This window comes from Rhinopithecus bieti, unplaced genomic scaffold, assembly GCF_001698545.2.
Source record: "Rhinopithecus bieti isolate Rb0 unplaced genomic scaffold, ASM169854v2 scaffold_47418, whole genome shotgun sequence".
Lineage (NCBI taxonomy): Eukaryota > Metazoa > Chordata > Mammalia > Primates > Cercopithecidae > Rhinopithecus > Rhinopithecus bieti.
This window is the reverse complement of record NW_016819951.1, coordinates 2,194,971-2,212,854: the sequence shown is the minus strand read 5'-3', so window position 1 is coordinate 2,212,854 and position 17,884 is coordinate 2,194,971. Positions and strand designations below refer to the sequence as shown.

Sequence of the window (17,884 nt, the reverse complement as noted above, 5' to 3'; positions counted from 1 at the left end):
TTTTTTTTTGACAAAGTCTCACTCTGTTGCCTGGGCTGGAGTGCAATGGCATGATCTCGGCTTACTGCAACCTCCGCCTCCCGGGTTCAAGTGATCCTCCTGCCTTAGCCTCCCAGGTAGCTGGGTTTACAGGTGCACACCAGCACATCCGGCTAATATTTGTATTTTTAGTAGAGATGTGTTTCACCATGTTGGCCAGGCTGGATTCGAACTCCTGACCTCAAGTGACCTGCCCACCTTGGCCTCCCAAAGTGCTGGGATTACAGGCATGAGCCACCGCACCCGGCCTGAAGTGTAGTTTTTCTGATGAAGATATGTTTTCAGAAAACAGTTCTAAGAATTTACTTATAACTAAGTGGTAACTACTGTAAGGTTAATTTGTGTCCGTTTTTAATCTTAAACAGTATCAAGACATTCTTCTAAAAGTCTTATGTTTCTGTATTCAAGTAATAACAACAGTTAAAATAAGTTATCCTCTATTTCTGAGTTCATATTGCTTGGATTAAGCTCTGTAACCTTTAAAGTACTTTTAATCTGTTGCCTTTATACATATGCATTTTACCTTTTAGCAAATTAAGACCTTTTGTAAGATAGACTGGAAATTAAATGTGTTTCTTTTAGTACTTAAATACCTTTTCTCAAAACAAAACAAAAAACTCAAAATGCTTCAGTAATTCACAAATATGGTAAAGACAATTTACTCATAGAACTGTTTGGAATTCCCACACTGCCCTACTCTCAAGTAGGCTAAATTTAATATTTAGAATCAAATAATATTAAACAAGAAGGTAATGGTAGGTTTTTCCATTTGTTTAATATTAAACATTCTTACTGCTTCTACAGGTATAGGCACAGCATAGTAGATAGAGGTATTCCTTCCATTTTTATAAAATGCCATGCCGATTTGTCTCTTTTAAAATTACAGTCTTAATTTTTTAAAATATATGTTGTTCAAAAATCTGTGGTCAGGTTGGTAATAGGAAATATAGTCTTTTCTTCTTTTTTCTTCTTTTGGGAAACATAGTCTTATTTTGTTCCAAGCACTGTGTAAGGAATTCACTAATGTAGGATTATAATCCCATAATCATTGTTCTGAAATCCACAAAGCTCTAAAAACCACATATATTTTAATCCATTTGCTGTTAAATCTACTTTGGTGGTAAAGCATGCACTGCAATGACATAGGGCTATGTATAGTCTTTAACTCATTTGGTGTGAATACTCATACATTTTGCTGCAGAAATATTGTGTGAGATTATGGGGTACTCACCCAGGACTCAATGGGGGTATTAAGTTAAACGATGGGCATATCTTTTCTATTTTTTAAAGTTCAGGCACACACAGGGACCCAAGGATTTTGGAAAAGGAAGTGTGTACCCAGACTTTATCATCAAGTCAACCTTTTAAAGTGGATGCCATTATCACCCCCATTTTTAAAAATAAAGATTAATTGCTCAAGGTCATATGGCAAGTAAGTGGCAAAGCTGGGATTCTAATTTGTGCAGTTTGGCTCCAGAGTCCATGTTTTGAATTATTAACTATATGGTGCTACTTTTCCTACTGCTTTTCTGTAAAATCATAAGCATATAGATCAGTTATAGCAAAAATTTATTCATTAAAAATGTCAACACCTTTTAATTATGGTCTAACAGTTGGATATATCAGAGAACCAGTATACTATATTCTGCTGATATTGTTATCAATTTACTCATTGTAATTTGTTGGATTTGTCTCAAATTTTTTAAGCAATGCATTCTTCCATCTCTCTCTTTTTCTTCTTGCAATTTCGATAAAGTTTCTTATTTGTAGAAAAATCTAGGTCATTTGTCCTATAGTTTCCCTCCATCTGGATGTTGATTTCTTACCTTTTGTTAGTGTGTTCTGCCTCCTGTGTTTAAATCTAAAGGCAATTATTTTTCAACAAAAATACTTCATTAGGTGGAAGTATATTCTTCCAGCAGGAGACAGATAATGTCCCATGGTTTTTCAGTTGTGATAAAGAAATCATTGATGATCACTTCTTAAATCTATTAGTTTACAGAACTTGTGGAGTGGTATTGTCATTTCTTTTTCATTTAGTAGTTGGAATGTTTCCATAAAAAAATTTACTTCAGTTATTTTGTTACTTGCATCATAATTCATATAGGAAAGACAGTATAAATATTCCTGATTCTTTCCCTTTGTTTACCAGTTTTCAGAGTAAGAGTTGGTTTCCTTCTATCATTAAAAATGAACGGTGATACCTCTTTGGCTTGCATGTTTGGTTGACTGGTTGTGTCTGATGTAATTATTTAAATTTATCTGTCCTTCATCCAATTAATTACCTTTATTTATGCTTTAAATTATCCTATCTTTGACCAGTAGGAAGGTTTTCAAGGTGGCTCCTGAGTCCTTTTGATATGACCCTAATAGCCTTTTGATTGCTTTGCTGCTTCCTGATGTAAGATATTGCAGGCTTATCTTGTACATTTCCTGCTCCAGACCCAAGATCATCCATTGTTCTACAGAGTCAGTGTTTCTTTTAATGGGAAATGGTTTGTAGAGATCACAGTGTGAGCACAAGGGGGTGCTTCTTTCTAGTGGGTAGCTTGTCTCTAGGCCTTTCCAATGGAGCATGTAGGAGAGATGTGTTTTTAAAGATTAACCATACTGTTAATCATACTGAGGCCTCTAAATGAAATTCAGAACTACAGGATGTTTATATAGCCTGATTAAGCTTTCATATCTCTATCTCATGTCAAAAATTTCAGCTTCAAAGGTACCATCATAATTACTTCAACTTGGTGTATCCCACAATACCAATATTGCCACCAACAATTTGGTTACAGAATGCAGTCTACAAGAGTTTTTTTGTACTTATTTTAGTCCTGAGATAACATCCCACTAAGTATATAAAAATTAAGTTTTAAAGTCACTTGGGATAGCTCTTCTGGGTGATATGCCACAATTGGAAAACATTTAGGTTCATTTAGTTTCATTTTACTTTCAAGGATTGCTTTTTAAAAATAGAATTTTGCTTTATAATGTAACATATTTACATGGCTCCAAAGTCATGTCTTCAGGCCAGGCGTGGTGTCTCGTGCCTGTAATCCAAGCAGTTTGGGAGGCCGAGGTGGGCAGATCACTTGAGGTCAGGAGTTCGAGACCAGCCTGGCCAATATGGTGAAACTCCCATCTCTACTAAAAATACAAGTATTCCTCAGGCATGGTGGCACATACCTGTAATCACAGTTATTCAGGAGTCTGAGGCAGGAGAATTGCTTGAACCCTGGAGACGGAGGTTGCAGTGAGCCAAGATTGCACCATTGTACTCCAGCCTGGGCAAAAGAATGAGACTCTGTCTCTCTCTCTCTCTCTCTCTCTCTCTCTCTCTCTCTCTCTCTCTCTCACACACACACACACACACACACACACAAATAAACAAAAACCAAAAAACAAAGTCATGTCTTCTTTGTTCCTTATACCCCTCCTCTTCCCTCCTTGCCCATATAGTCATTTTAAATATTAATCTACTTGTTAAATAATAATTAGTAAATATATATGTGTATACACATGTATACATACATTTTCCTCTTATAAAAATGGTATTTACATATTACATATTCTTTTCCCAGTCAATATCCTATAGTGTATAGAGATATTTCTCAATTCCTTTTTATGCATGCATAGTTTTACACTGTATGGATAAACCATAGTTTATTCAACCAACCTTCTATCGGTAGACATTTAAATTTTATGTCAACTCAAAGAAAATTTAAATTCTAACATATTTTGGAGAGAAATTCTATTTGAGAATGGCTGTTGCAGAAAGAGAGACTCAATTTCATGTTCAAGTTTGTCATATCTGGTTTCCTGTAAGTCTGAATGACCATTCAATATGTAGCTGTTTAAAATAGCACCATGTAGCTAGGCGTGGTGACTCACACTTGTAATCCCAGCACTTCAGGAGACTGAGACTGGAAGATCACTTGAGGCCAGGAGTTGGAAATAAGTGCTGGGAACATAGCAAGAACCTGTTTCTACAAATAATAATAATAAAATAGTACCATGCACACGTCATACTAATTTGAACCTTTTGTATGTGATAAAACAGGATGGTAGCAAGTAAGCTGAGGCAGCTTTTTTTTTTTTTTTTTTTTAGACAGGGTCTCACTGTGGCCCAGGCTAGAGTGCAGTGTCTCAATCATGGCTCACTGCAGCCTCAACCTCACTGGGCTCAAACGATCCTCCTGGGTAGCTGGAACTACTGGCATGAGCCACAGTGCCTGGCTTGAGGAAGCATTTAAAAAAATTACTGTCCTTATTAGTGTGGGATGGGTGAAGTATGCAAAGTATAAAATAATAGAGCAGTAATTCTGTTATAGGAAAGGGGTCCCGATCCAGACCCCAAGAGAGGGTTCTTGGATATCAAGCAAGAAAGAATTCAGGGCAAAGTGAAAGCAAGTTTATTAAGAAAGTAAAGGAATAAAAGAATGGCTACTCCATAGACAAAGCAGCCCTGAGGACTGCTGGTTGCCCATTTTTATGGTTATTTCTTGATGATATGCTAAATGGGTGGATTGTTGATGCCTCCTCTTTTAAGACCATATAGGGTAACGTACTGACATTGCCATGGCATTCGTAAACTGTCATGGCGCTGATGGGAGTGTAGTAGTGAGGACTACCAGAAGTCTCTTTCATGGCCATCTTGGTTTCAGTGGGATTTAGCTGGCTTCTTTACTGCAATCTGTTTTATCAACAAGGTTTTTATGGCCTGTATCTTGTGCTGACCTCCTATCTCATCCTATGACTTAGAATTCCTTAACGGTCTGGGAATGCAGCCCAGTAGGTTTCAGCCTCATTTTACTCAGCTCCTATTTAAGATGGAGTTGCTCTGGTTCACATACCTCTGACAGTTCCCTTAGAGGCAAAATCTTTTTAATAAAAAGAATAAATAAATACTGTAAAGTGCTTTAGAACAATGTTTGGCACATGTTAACCACCACATATGTTTTTGCTGTTGTTATCTGAAAAAAATTCCAGATAAGATTCCTAATTTAGCAAGTCACTAATGGAACTTGTAACAATTCTTAAACAACATTACTTTAAGAAATTACGTAAAAAGCATGTAAGCCTTTGGAAACAAACTTGTTTCCTTATGATATTACTTAACTTCTGGTGACTTGATGCATTTGAGCATGTTTATTTTGAAGGCATCACCTTCATATAATCAGTTCAATGTTAGTCACTAATGATCAACTCTACTGTGCTGTAGATGGAATACTAGGCCTGGGGGAGCTTAGAGGAAACGACAATGGGGAATGAGAGTTCAAATAATTATAAATAACCAGTAATAAAGTAAATTAACAAAACCATAAAAATTAAACTCCACAGAGTAGTACTTGAACTTGATGCGTTTACAGATAGGTAAAACTACACTGTTTTTAAAATGTGTGTTGGCTCCAAAGTATCCTCACCATCACAAAGTGTATTCGGTGAACAATGTTCAGTCCTTAAATTTGGAAGTTAGGGGGGCAACTTCTGCCTGAAATAAGACAAAAGTAAAAATCCGCCACAGTGCAAGCAGAAGGATCAGGTTTTCTATCCACCAGGCCCTAATATCCTCTGAGCGCTTTAACGCTCTCGCTCAAGGAGGCGCCGGCTGCTGCGATGGACATGGGCGTCCGGCTCCGGCACGTGCCGCGGGTCTTTCCGGCCCTGGTGAGGGAGCTGGCGGACTCGCGCGAACCTTCGCGGCAGAGCGCCACGAAAGGCAGATGGTTCCCTCACTCTGAGCACCTCCCTGCCGCGCTCTCCGGGTCGAGGCCGCTAGCCGGATTGAAGCCGCTCCGCGCGTCGGGCCCCGCGCCCTGGCCCTCCCGGGTGTCGTCCGGTCCTGTCTCTGCGGGGCCCGAGCCCGCCCACGGCGCCGGCTGGCCAAGGTGTCCCAGCTGCTCCTTGGCGCCCCCTGGCCCAGCTCCGGCGCCCAAGGTTTCCGGTGAGCAGCAGTAGCCGGTTATGACGACTCCCTCCTCTGCAACAGCCGCAGTCTCCTCCGCCTCCTCCTCGGTAGTCACGGCTGCCGCGGCTCCAGGTGGGACTCGCCCGCAGTCTGCGGAGCCTTTTCCCGCTCTCCTTACCACCGCGGCCGCGCTCTGCGCCGCTCTTGCCCCGGGTGGTTCCAGCTCCCGGCGCGGCTTCCCGGAGGGCTATAGCCTGCGCACTCACTCAGCCAGCGCCTTCCCATTCCCGGCGGGCCGGGAGGCGGGCGTCGGAAGCCGATCCTGGCCCTTCCCGGCCCGGGGCGCACGGCCCCTTCCCTGCGTCCGGAGCGCAGGCGGGCCCCGGGCCCTAGCCGCGTTGACCAGGTTTCCAGCCGGGGCGGAGCCGGTCCCCGGGACCCCTCCCAGGCGCGCTGGGGACCCGGGGCGCCGCGGTGTAGGGTGGCCGGCGACCCCGGGAGATCTCCGCCCCCAAAGCAGCCCCTGGCAGCACCCACGGTCCAGAACCCCAGCGCGTCGTCTCAGCCGCGGCGGGGCGCTCGCCTCTGACCCCTCAGCCCTGGGCCGGGACTGACGTTCAAGCGGACAGCTGGGCTCTTGGGCAGCCGAGCACTTCCTGAGCCCTGCCTGGCACCCGCCGAGAGACTTTTTGGCTCAAGTGGGGGCCAGCCATTGAGGAGTCATTCGGAGTCTCACGTGTTGAACTTTCCATTTGCCCACTGCCTTCTTTAAACTTTTCCAAGCTTTGTCGCTCTGCAACATTGCCCCATTTCGCCCGCTGTGTCAGCCCCAGGTTTTGCCTCCTATCCATCATCTTTCAGATGTTTCCCTTTTTTCCTCCCTCATTAGGCCTGTGGAAATCGAATCAAGGGTTTCTGGAGTGGAGTGAGTCCAGCTGCTTTGAGCTGAAGGAAAAGTAGCCTGGCCACCAAAGCGTCCCTGTGCTGGAGGAGTGCAGCTACCCATCCCCGCGGGCCTTGCAGGAGGACCGACACCAGGAAGGCTTTGTGCCAGGCCTGGCAGCCACCCCCACCCGCCTTATGCAAGTGGGTACATGCTGTCGCCAGAAGCCAGCTTTCTGATCTGCGTCTTTAGATTTTTTCCATCGCCTGAGCGTTACTTCTCAACTGATTGGTGAGTTTAGTGATGGCCAGAGCTCACTGGAGGACAATGGACTTGGATAACAAGGGTCAGGGCTTGGTCATAACAATGACTTTATTACCGGGAAGGACAATTCAAAAAATAGGAAGGCCTGGGAACCCTCAGGCTGGCCACTCTAGGTGGGTAGCGCTGTGATTCAGCCAACAGGGATTACTGCTGTGAGAATGGGAAAGTTGTTTGCTCCTGAGAATGTTTGATCCACTAAGTATCCTGTTGGCCAGTTCCAGTGGATGCCTGTAGAAAGTGGGCCACCTCCTCCTGTTCCCCATTGGAATCTGGTCAGAGTTGCTTTGTTGGGGGTGGTGCCTGTGAACTCGGTTAGCAGTGTGGTATTCATTAAGGAAAAGAAAGCGCACCACACCGGCCAGGCCTTCTGGCTTAGGGTTATCCCGTTACATTATTTTCTTTCTTAATATTTCCTTTAATTCACAACATCACCTGAATGATCAAGTTTACTTTCGCATCCTTTTAAAGTAATATGTTTCATTTCTGACAGGTTTTAGAGACCTGAAACATCACAGAAGCTTCTGAGTGGTTCTGAGGATTCAAGAGGTAAATATTTTTATTTTAAGTAGAGTCATTGTTACTATGAATATGTGTTTTTAAATTTTTATAACACTACTGTCAACTCATTCTTGGGTAAAAGCCCCAAGTGAAAATATTATTATAATTCAGATCAGATTTACAGCAGATAACACCATACTCCTGAGGGCTGCCAAAGTGAAAATCCACAGTACTTAACTACTCCAGGGGGAAAAATAGGGGAAAAAGGGTTTCTTCTGGGTGTCCCCACTGTTCACTTAGAATTCCATGGCCTTGGAACTTGAGGTTTGATGGAACATAGCAGTCAATTTCCATTTTTCTTTCTTTCTTTTTTTTTTTTTTTTTTGAGACAGGGTCTCCCTCGCGTTGCCCAGGCTGGAGTGCAGTGGCGAGATCACTACTCACTGCAGCCTTGACTTCCCAGGCTTAAGTGATCCTCTCACTTCAGCTGGGACTACAGCTGATTTTTTGTATTCTTAGCAGAGACCGGGTTTTACCATGTTGCCCAGGCTGATCTCAAACTCAGGGAGTCAAGCAGCTTATCTGCCAGTCTCGGCCTCTCAAAGTGCTGCTATTTCAGGGATGAGCCACCGCATTGGGCGTGCAGTCTGTTTCTAAAGGCTCCATCTTCACAGCCCATAATCAATGAAGACTAATTTCAAAACATGGGTTTTCCAGTATGACCCAGGAAACAGCAGTCCTAGCTGATGAACATCCAATGTATATTAAGACTCTGTCATCCTGTGGAAAGACCACTTAAACAAAACAAAACAAAAAATAGAACAAAGATCCCACTAAAGTGACCTGAGAATGGCAGGATCATTGTCTGGGATATACAGGAGAAATCTGGTCTAAGAGATTTAACACTTACTGGGTAAGTTAGAAGTGCAGTGAGGTTTGTGACCATTGTCAGTGTTCACAGTGTAGAGGCGTGAAGGGAGAGTTTAAGGGCACAGTCTTTGATACAGACTGCTTAATATCACTCCTGGAGTTTCTAAGTCTTAGCTATTATCATAGCTGATTATTATACCTACTAGCATGTAAGCTTCATAAGGGCAAGGAGTTTAGTTCATGACTGCACCTTCGTTGCTGTATCCTGGGTTCAGAAGAGCTCCTGGAACATTGTGCTCATACCTTGATTGTGATTATAATTTTTTATTCAGCAGACACACGCTTGCTTGGAGCCATCCCACTCCCTTTGCTCTCTCACCGATGCTTTTCCCCCTACTCATCACTCAGCTCTCAGCTCCAATGTTATTTGGGCCCCTTTTCTGCCCCACATGGCTTTAAACATTTATTTAATAAACACTTCCATAGCATTTAGTGTGTGCCAGATAGTTTTCTAAACAGTTTACCAATAATTAACTCATTTAACTCACGACAGCTCTATGACGAAGGTTTATTATTATTTCCATTTTACAGATGGGGAATGCTTAGGTGCAGAAAGGTTAAGTAACTTGTTCAAGTCTTAACAGCTGGGAAGCTGCAGATTTGTGTTTCAAATGCAGGTGGTTAAGCTTTAAAGGTTCAGGTTCTTAACCACCATGCTATGTTGTCTATCACATTGCTTTATTTTATTTCGGGTATCACTAAACTGGATCCTATCAAGCCCTTCCATAATTTTTGTAAGTTAAAAAGTTTTATTGGAGCACAGCCTCATCCATTCTTTTATAATAGACCATGGCTACTTTCTGGACAGAGGCATTGTGTAGTTGCCACAGAGATCTTATGTCTGGCAAAGCCAAAAATATTTACTGCTTCTCCTTTACAGGAAAAGTTTGCTGGCCCCTAGTTGGTTTAAGTCACGGACCCAGTCATCAGCTGAAGTTGTTTATTTATTTGATTGCTTGTTTATGACAGTCGTACTAGGCTTAAAGGCACCATGAGAGCAAGGCTCTTTCTTGTTTTGTTCACCTCTGTATACCCATTTGCTAATGTGGTGCCTGGCACCAAGCAAGTGCTAAAAGAAAATTTAATAAAGGAACATTACTCAGTGGGATAGCAAAGTGCTTTGTAATTATACTTAGCTCTTGACCCTTTTGTTGTTGTTGTTGTTGTTGTTTTGGCTTTTAAAGGAAATTTGTTAACAAAGATGTCTTCAACTTGATCTCTAGGTTTACAGGTTGCTATGTTAATGTTGTTTGTCTTTGGAATCTTACTTCATGAAGTCCCACTGAGTGATCAGAATGAAGGTCCTCCTAACACTCCCAGCATTCCAGGCGAACCTCTGTATAACTATGCCAGCATCCGCTTGCCAGAGGAGCACATTCCCTTCTTTTTGCACAACAATAGGCATATTGCCACTGTCTGTAAGAAAGACTCTCTTTGTCCATATAAGGTAGGTATTATTTCTTCTTTCCTTATTTTTATGAGGATGCAATTTTGGCTGGCTTACTGGTTCTGCTTTATAACCTGAAGCTGAAGGTAGAATTCTAATTTTTGGTTGTCACTGTATAAGTTAATCATTGTTTCAGTTTCACATAATACTTCTAAGTGACTAAACTGCTTAAAATTATGTCCCATTTGTAAGAGAGAAATTTAAAATCTAAATCACTTCTAAAACAAGTAGCCAATACTATTTGTAAACTCTGTAAAGAAGCAATTAGATTTTATGCAGGAAAGAACATCTTGTTTAAAGTAACTAAAGAATTTCACACCTCTTCTTTCTTAAATGGCACATAAGAGGATCGCTTAGCACTTAATTTCAGTAATGATACCTCAGCCTCTGACTCCACATAATTAAGCCTGTTACTGTGGCTTTCTTTCTGTTTTAGAGGAGTTGGAAAGGTCTCAAATAGGAGCCCATTAAGACATCTCACAGGGCCTCAGAGATCAAAGCTGGGCATTGTGAGACACTTCCTTTCCCATGGTGCTGGCACAGGAAGCATATGGAAAAGCAGACTTGGGAATCAGACCAGCATCGCTTCTGGGGCCGTGCAGAAGAGCATTTTGAGCTCCTTGTCCAGCAGCAGCTGGGTGGTTCCCAAGGGTGGCAGAGTTGTCCATGTGTTGTGGGGTCTCTGCTGATCTTGATTGCTGAGTGAAGTTGCTGATTCATTCACTTTAGCTGTGATTCCTTTGATAGCACAAATTCCAGTTTATATGTCTTTTAGGGACTGATTTTAGAATCTGCTTGCTCAGTGAGAAAGGCAGTTTCTTAAGCTACTTCAAGAAATTCAAATTCAAGTGGTCTTTGAGCATCTAGGTAAAGCCCAGACTTTTGGTTAGGGGACAGATATGGTGGGGGTGATGAGGAAGGAGGATTGTTAAGAACCTTGAGACTGCTCTTTTTAGAATTAGCTGTAAGTTTTAAATTTATTATGATAATACGACATATTATAAAATGTAAATATGAATGCTCTATAATGATTTGTTTTCTTAATGGAAAAATGTAAGAGTCTTCTCTAAATGTCAGAAGAAGGGAAATCAATGTAAGTTTTATGTTCTAGAAACACCTAGAAAAGCTAAAGTACTGCTGGGGTTATGAGAAATCCTGTAAACCAGAGTTCAGGTTTGGTTACCCAGTTTGCAGCTATGTCGACATGGGATGGTAAGTTTCCATATGGAATACCCTCTTCAAGTCTTCTTCTTTCTATACAGTGTATGTTTATGCCCCAATTTCTAGCTAGATTCTTTTGGTTTTAGATAGTAATTCATTTCGATATTAATTTGCTTACACAGTCATGAATTCAACTTGACTATTTTACTCTGGGATAGGAATATCTGTCATTTCCTCTGCCAGAGGGAGAAACAGCTGGGACCATAGATGATGTTTTCCCCCATTGTATACTAAGATAAATGGATGGTTTCCTCTTGATTCTTCCTGGGAGAATTAAGTGTAATTAGTACTTCTAATATATGCAGTGTTAATGTGGTAAAGAAAACATAGTAATTAAGAATGCATCATTGTCTTCAATTTCAGGGGATAACTTCATACATGCCTGTTACATATTTTTATGATAAGGGAATAATTCTGTGAATAACTTAGTTTGGTAATTTCATGTAGTGAGGCATAGTTTTGGAAAAACTATGATAGTATACTGTAACAAAATTAAAGTAATAAGGAACCTCTAGCATTTTAACCTTTAGAATAAAATTCAAGGTCCAAAAAAAGTAAAAGAAAAAAACCACAGAATATTTTTATTTGCAAATAGGACGGACACTCTTGAGTCAGCTGAGGACATATTCTGGAAACAGGCTGACTTTGGATATGCCAGAGAGAGGCTGGAGGAGATGCATGTGCTCTGTCAGCCTAAGGAAATGGTGGGTATTTCGCTCCTTACTAAATAAGCTTGTTTATTTAATTTTAATTTTATTTATTTTTGAGACGGAGTCTCTCTCTGTTGCCCAGGCTATAGTGCAGTGGCACAATCCCGGCTCACTGCAACCTCTGCCTCCCGAGTTCAAGGGATTCTCCTGCTTCAGCCTCCCGAGTAGCTGGGATTACAGGTGTGTGCCACCGCTCCCAGCTGATTTTTGTATTTTTGGTAAAGACAGGGTTTTGCCATGTTGCCAGGCTGATCTCGAACTCCTGACCTCAAGGGATCCGCCCACCTCAGCCTCCCAAAGTGCTGGGATTACAGGCATGAGCCACTGTGTTCAACCAAGCTGTTTTATTTTTATTACTTATTGATTATTGATTTTTAATATTTATCATTTAGATTGTAATGTAAAAATAAGATAGACGGCACTATGAAAGGAATTCCTCACTCTCACTTAGTTATTGGCTTAGAATTTTATCTAACTTTCCTAAATAGGTTGTTCTCTTTCCTTTGGAAACCCCGTCCTCCTTATCCCACGTTTATCAGATAGTCATATTTTAAGACAGTCGAAATATTTTTAGGTTTAGAATCTTTCCCCCAAACATATGCTAAAGAAGAGAAGTTGATAAATTGCATCTTTACAAATTTATTCTCAGCTACTTTGGGACAGATGATATAACACCACCATACTGCTCTGTGTTTGCCCAGAGCTTTACAGTTTGGAGAAAGCTTTTATGTATGTTATCTGGTTTGATGCTCATAAGCATTATAGCCGATACTACTGATGCCACTTTATCAGTGTGGAAAACGGGGTCCTCAGAGGAGTTAAGCAACTTCTCCAAGATTGCACAGCTACCCTTTAGAATTAATTATACATCTAGGATTAAAATGCAGGTTTTTTCCAGTTTACTTTCAACCACACCATATTGTACCTCAGTGGATCAGATAAACACGTTGTCAAGAGGTGGTTTGGGGTAGTAAATACAAGAGCAGGCTCTCAACTACAACTCAGATCCTGAGTCTTGGACAAGGTACTTAGGCTTTCCTTGTTTCAATTTCCTCTGCCTTAAAACCATGCCCATTATGTAGCATATGGTAAGGAAGGAATGAGGTTCTGCAGATAAAAATGCTCAGTGCAGCAGGGCCTGGTTCCCAGCAAAGGGCTCAGCATTATTTTTTAAAGGTTGATGAAGTTGTAAGCACTTACGATTAAGGTACACTATTCTTTAACTCAATGATCCTGAACCCTGAGTCTCTGACATCTCAGGGGTCTCCAATCTCCAACCACAGTGGGGACCTAAAAAAATTTTTAAATTTACTCACGTTCAAAAACTGATTATATGCTTTATAGAGCTATTGGGGGGTGTCACGTAATAGAGCTTTGAGCATTCTAGCAAGGAGAATGAGGCCTGAGGATGTGAGGCATGCCATTAAACTGCACGGCTGCAGGGTATCTTTAACAGAGTTCTGTTCTGTCTTGCACACTTGGCTCAAGTCTAGCTATTCACATGGAAAAGGCAAGAGAAGAATGACAACCCCTATCTTGCACGCCTCTTTCAAGATGGCTTGTAGAATGTTCTTTTGGCTAAGATTTACCTTGATTTGCTTTGTGCTAGCAGAGTATGATTGTCTTAGTTGTTTGGGCTGTTATAACAAAATACCATAGACTGGGTGGCTTCTAAACAATATCATCACATTGGGGGTTAGAATTTCAACGTATAAATTTGACAGAGACACAAACATTCAGTCCATTGCAATCTTTTACCAACTACAGACTCCAAAACGCCATGCAGGTCAAGATTAAGGCTTTGTGTTCATTGGGAGTTATGGGAAAAACAATTAAAATGACATTTAAATCGATAAATAAAACCCAGAGCAGATAAAAGTGTTTGAAGCTCTCAGCACAACCCAGATTGGTTGAAATAGAATCAGACTCTAGTAGCTGACTCTTCAACTCCTTTCTTCAATTATTTAGAAAATATTGCCCTCATGTTGCTGTTGAGATAGAGGCTCCCACAAGCTTTACGGTTTGCAGAAGGTACCTCTTATTAAAACTGGCAAACTTCCCTCCCCGCTTTTAACGTCTCTTATGTGTGCATTTTTCCTTGTTTCTTTTGGCTTGCTTTTGGAAGCTGCTTTTTCACATAGCAATGGGGTAGTAGTACTGTTTCTGGGTGCTTTTTTTTCTTTTAAAGGGAACTGAACTGAGCCACCTATACAGATCTTGGCTTTAAAATTTGAGGTGACAGATTGTTTGGGAGTTCTCCATAGTAACTTAAAAGTGGGAAACTGGCAAAATATGCTTGGCCAGGGTCGGCTGGGAAGGAGAAAATATCCTTCAGCAGATGCAGTCTTTGGAGAGCTTTCCTTGTCACATCGTGTGGTTTGAACGTGAGGGCGTCCATGCTGTCAACATGTCTAGCAAGTCTGGGTGAGTCTTTGCTGTGTTAATACTCGGGGTCATTTTTTTCTTTTGCACAACCTTCAGAGTGACTCAAGTCTGATGTGTTCCCGTTATCTTCAGTACTGCAGAGCAACCAATCTCTACCTTGATTTAAGAAACATCAAAAGAAATCATGACAGGTACTTAAGTGGTTAATGTTAACATCTAATATAAATTCTGAAATATTTTCAGATTCAGGGATTTTTTTTTTTTTTTTTTTGAGACGGGGTCTTGCTCTGTTGCCCAGGCTGGAGTGCAGCGGTATAATCATGGCTCACTGCAGCTGTGACCTCCCAAACCCAAGTGATCCTCCCACTTGAGCCTCTCAAGTAGCTGGGACTACAGAAGTGCACCACCAAGCTTGGCTAGTTTTTTAATTTTTGAAGAGATGGGGTCTCCCAGCATCGCCCAGGCTGGTCTAAAACTCCTGAGCTCAGGTGATCCTCCCACCTCAGCCTCCCAAAGTGCTGGGATTATAGGTGTGAGCCACCAAGCTTGGCTGAAGGAATATTTCTTGAATTTGTTTTTGATGATATGGCAGAGGGGTTGGGGAATGGATGGGGGATGGATGACTCAGACAGGCCACAAGTTGATTGCATCACAAAGTTGGGTTGTGGATACATTAGGTCCTGATATGATTCTGTTACTTTCTTATACACTTGAAATTTTCTATTATAAATAGTTGAATTCTTTTAAAAAATTGAGTTTGGAAATTGGTAATCCTCTTTAGTTACAACCCACGTGCTTGGGTCATGAAGAAGTTTTCTGAACTCAATTTAATGTTTTGTTACACACCAGATTTAAGGAGGACTTTTTCCAGAGTGGTGAAATTGGAGGGCACTGTCAACTTGACATCCGTACATTGATGTCTGAAGGTCAGCGCAAAAGCCCTCTGCAGTCATGGTAAGATATTTTTAACATGTCTGTTTCAGAAATATTTGCCTTTATTTTTGGCACTTGCAAATATTAATGGGGACTCTCAAATGGAAAATGTTACTTCATTTGTACATAATTTGGCATGAGCTTCTGGGAACTGGTAGAAACCGAGTGAATCCCTCAGTTGCATCTGAATTAAATATGTGTTTATAATAGTAGATATAGTACTTACTGTTTGCTAATGAAAGAAAAAAATCAGCTCAAAAATCCATTTTTATTAACTCACGATTGCTGAGTTTTATTCACTTACAAAGTTACATAGGTTACTTACATAATGTTAATTTTTAAGGTCAAGCGTCCATGCCAAGGCCAGGAATGGTGGCTCATGCCTATAATCGCAGCACTTTGGGAGGCCAAGGTAGAAGTATTCTTGGAGCCCAGGAGTTCAAGGCCAGCCTGGGCAACATGATGAGACCTCATCTCTAAAAAATAAAAATGTCTTTTGGGGAACACATTTAAAAAACAATACACATATATTAAAATATGTAACAAGCATACAGAAAAGGTACAGTTTGGATTGTGAAAAGTGAACCCACCTATGTAACTTTTACTCAGGTCTAAAATAGAACATTGTCCGCACCTCAGGCTCCCTCCCAGGCTCTACCCCATCCCCTTTCCAAAGGTAAATGCTACTCTGACTGTTAACATCATTGGCCAGCTTTTGAATTTAAAAAATTTTATTTTAAAATAATTTTAGACTCAGAAGTTTAAAAATAGTATGTATTAGTCCGTTCTCAAGCTACTATAAAGATATACCCAAGACTGAGTAATTTTTAAAGGAAAGAGGTTTAATGGACTGACAGTTCCACATGGCTGGGGAGGCCTCACAATCATGGTAGAAGGCAAAGGAGGAACAAAGGCATGTCTTAAATGGCAGCAGGCAAGAGAGTGTGTACAGAGGGAAATGCCCTTTATAAAACCATCAGATCTTGAGAATAGCACAGGAAAAACCCACCCCCATGGTTCAGTTATCTCCCACCAGGTCCCTCCCATGATGGGAGCTACAATTCAAGATGAGATTTGGGTGGAGACACAGCCAAACCATATCATAATACAAGGAGAACTTGTACATTGTCTAATTCCCTGAGCTTCCTCTAATGATAATATCTCATATAACCGTGGCACAATGATCACAACAATGAAATTGACATTGGTACAGTAGTATTAACTTGTGCAGGTTTCACCAGCAATTACCTGCACTCATTAAAATTTTATCATGTGTGTAGGTGTGGGTGTGTAGGTAGGGAGAGGTAGAGGAAGTGGGAGGGGGAGGCGGGGGTGGGGACCACCACAATCAGGATGCAGAATCCTTCCATCATCCAAAGAAACTCTCCTGCTACTCCTGTATAGTCACATAGGTTACTTACATAATGTTAATTTTTAAGGTCAAACGTCCATGCCAAGGCCAGGAATGGCAGCTCATGCCTATAATTGCAGCACTTTGGGAAGTCAAGGCAGGAGTATTACTTGAGGCCAGGAGTTCAAGACCAGCCTGGGCAACATGATGAGACCTCATCTCTAAAAAATAAAAAATAAAAAATAATTAGCTGGGTGAGGTGGCGTGCTGCTATAATCCTAGCTACTTGGGAGGCTGAGCTGGGAGGATTGCTTGAGCTCAGGAGGTTGAGGCTGCAGTGAGCTATGATTGTACCACTGCACTCCAGCCTGGGTGATGGACCAAGACCCTGTCTCAAAAAAAAAACCAAAAAACAAAAAACAAAAAAAACATGCTGAACAAACCTTTTTTTTTTCTTTTCCTTAAAGAGGCCACACTGCCTGGCTGCAGATCATTCAGAATAATAATCTTCCACACATTTATCTGGCATTTTGCAGTCTGCAATGCAGTCTCTCAAGTCACTTAGCAGACTTTTACAAGAGGTAGTTTCTATAATCAAGTGGGCTTTTTGATTCCTGGTACTTTTTGATATTTGATTCCACATGGTAGTTGCACAGGGCATAATTGTATTAGTTACTTATTGCTGTGTGACAGGTTATTCCAAAGTGTACCCTAGGGTCTATTTGTATTTATTACCTATTGTGTATAACAAATCACTCTAAAATTTAGCAGCTTAAAATACAGACATTTATTATCTCGCAATACTTCTGAGGGTCAGGGTTTGGGAGCAGCTTGGCTGAGTTGGCCAGGGCTGTAGCTATCTCTAGACTCAACCTGGACCTGGGGAATCTGCTGCTAAACTCACTCAGGTTGTTGTAAGCCTTGTTTCCTCTTGGCCAGGGACTTCAGTGTTGATCCTATGGGCCTCTCCCTACTGCTGCTCACAGCATGGCTCCTGGTTTTCCCAGGAGCACATGGTCTGAGGGAGTACATGCTCTGAGATGGAAGCCACAGTACTTGTATGGCTTAATCCCAGAAGTGTCCTACCATCAGGACTGCTGTATTCTGCCTGTTGGGAGAGTGAGTCACTAAGTCCAGCCCACTCTTAAAGGGAGGGAATTAACTTCTTCCTCTTGAAGGCAGAGGTATTAAAGAGTTTGTAGACCTATGTTTGAAACCACCACACTATGTTGGCGTTGTGTTTTAAAAGGATCTATTTGAT

General features: G+C 41.4%; 1 protein-coding gene across 2 annotated transcripts in view; it reads left to right on the top strand.

Moving 5' to 3' along the window:
* The first annotated feature begins 5,981 nt into the window (after nt 1-5,981).
* Nucleotides 5,982-17,884, top strand: part of EOGT (EGF domain specific O-linked N-acetylglucosamine transferase) — a 38,064-nt gene continuing 26,161 nt past the window's right edge. The window contains exons 1-8 of one of the 2 annotated variants that reach the window (XM_017859397.1): nt 5,982-6,073; nt 6,831-7,115; nt 7,639-7,694; nt 9,800-10,023; nt 11,135-11,235; nt 11,840-11,948; nt 14,436-14,530; nt 15,189-15,293. In XM_017859397.1, the coding sequence (XP_017714886.1) occupies nt 9,814-10,023; nt 11,135-11,235; nt 11,840-11,948; nt 14,436-14,530; nt 15,189-15,293 (620 nt within the window). In that variant the 5' untranslated portion in view covers nt 5,982-6,073; nt 6,831-7,115; nt 7,639-7,694; nt 9,800-9,813. The remainder of the gene's footprint in view (nt 6,074-6,830; nt 7,116-7,638; nt 7,695-9,799; nt 10,024-11,134; nt 11,236-11,839; nt 11,949-14,435; nt 14,531-15,188; nt 15,294-17,884) is intronic. The other variant, XM_017859398.1, reaches the window with a different exon arrangement.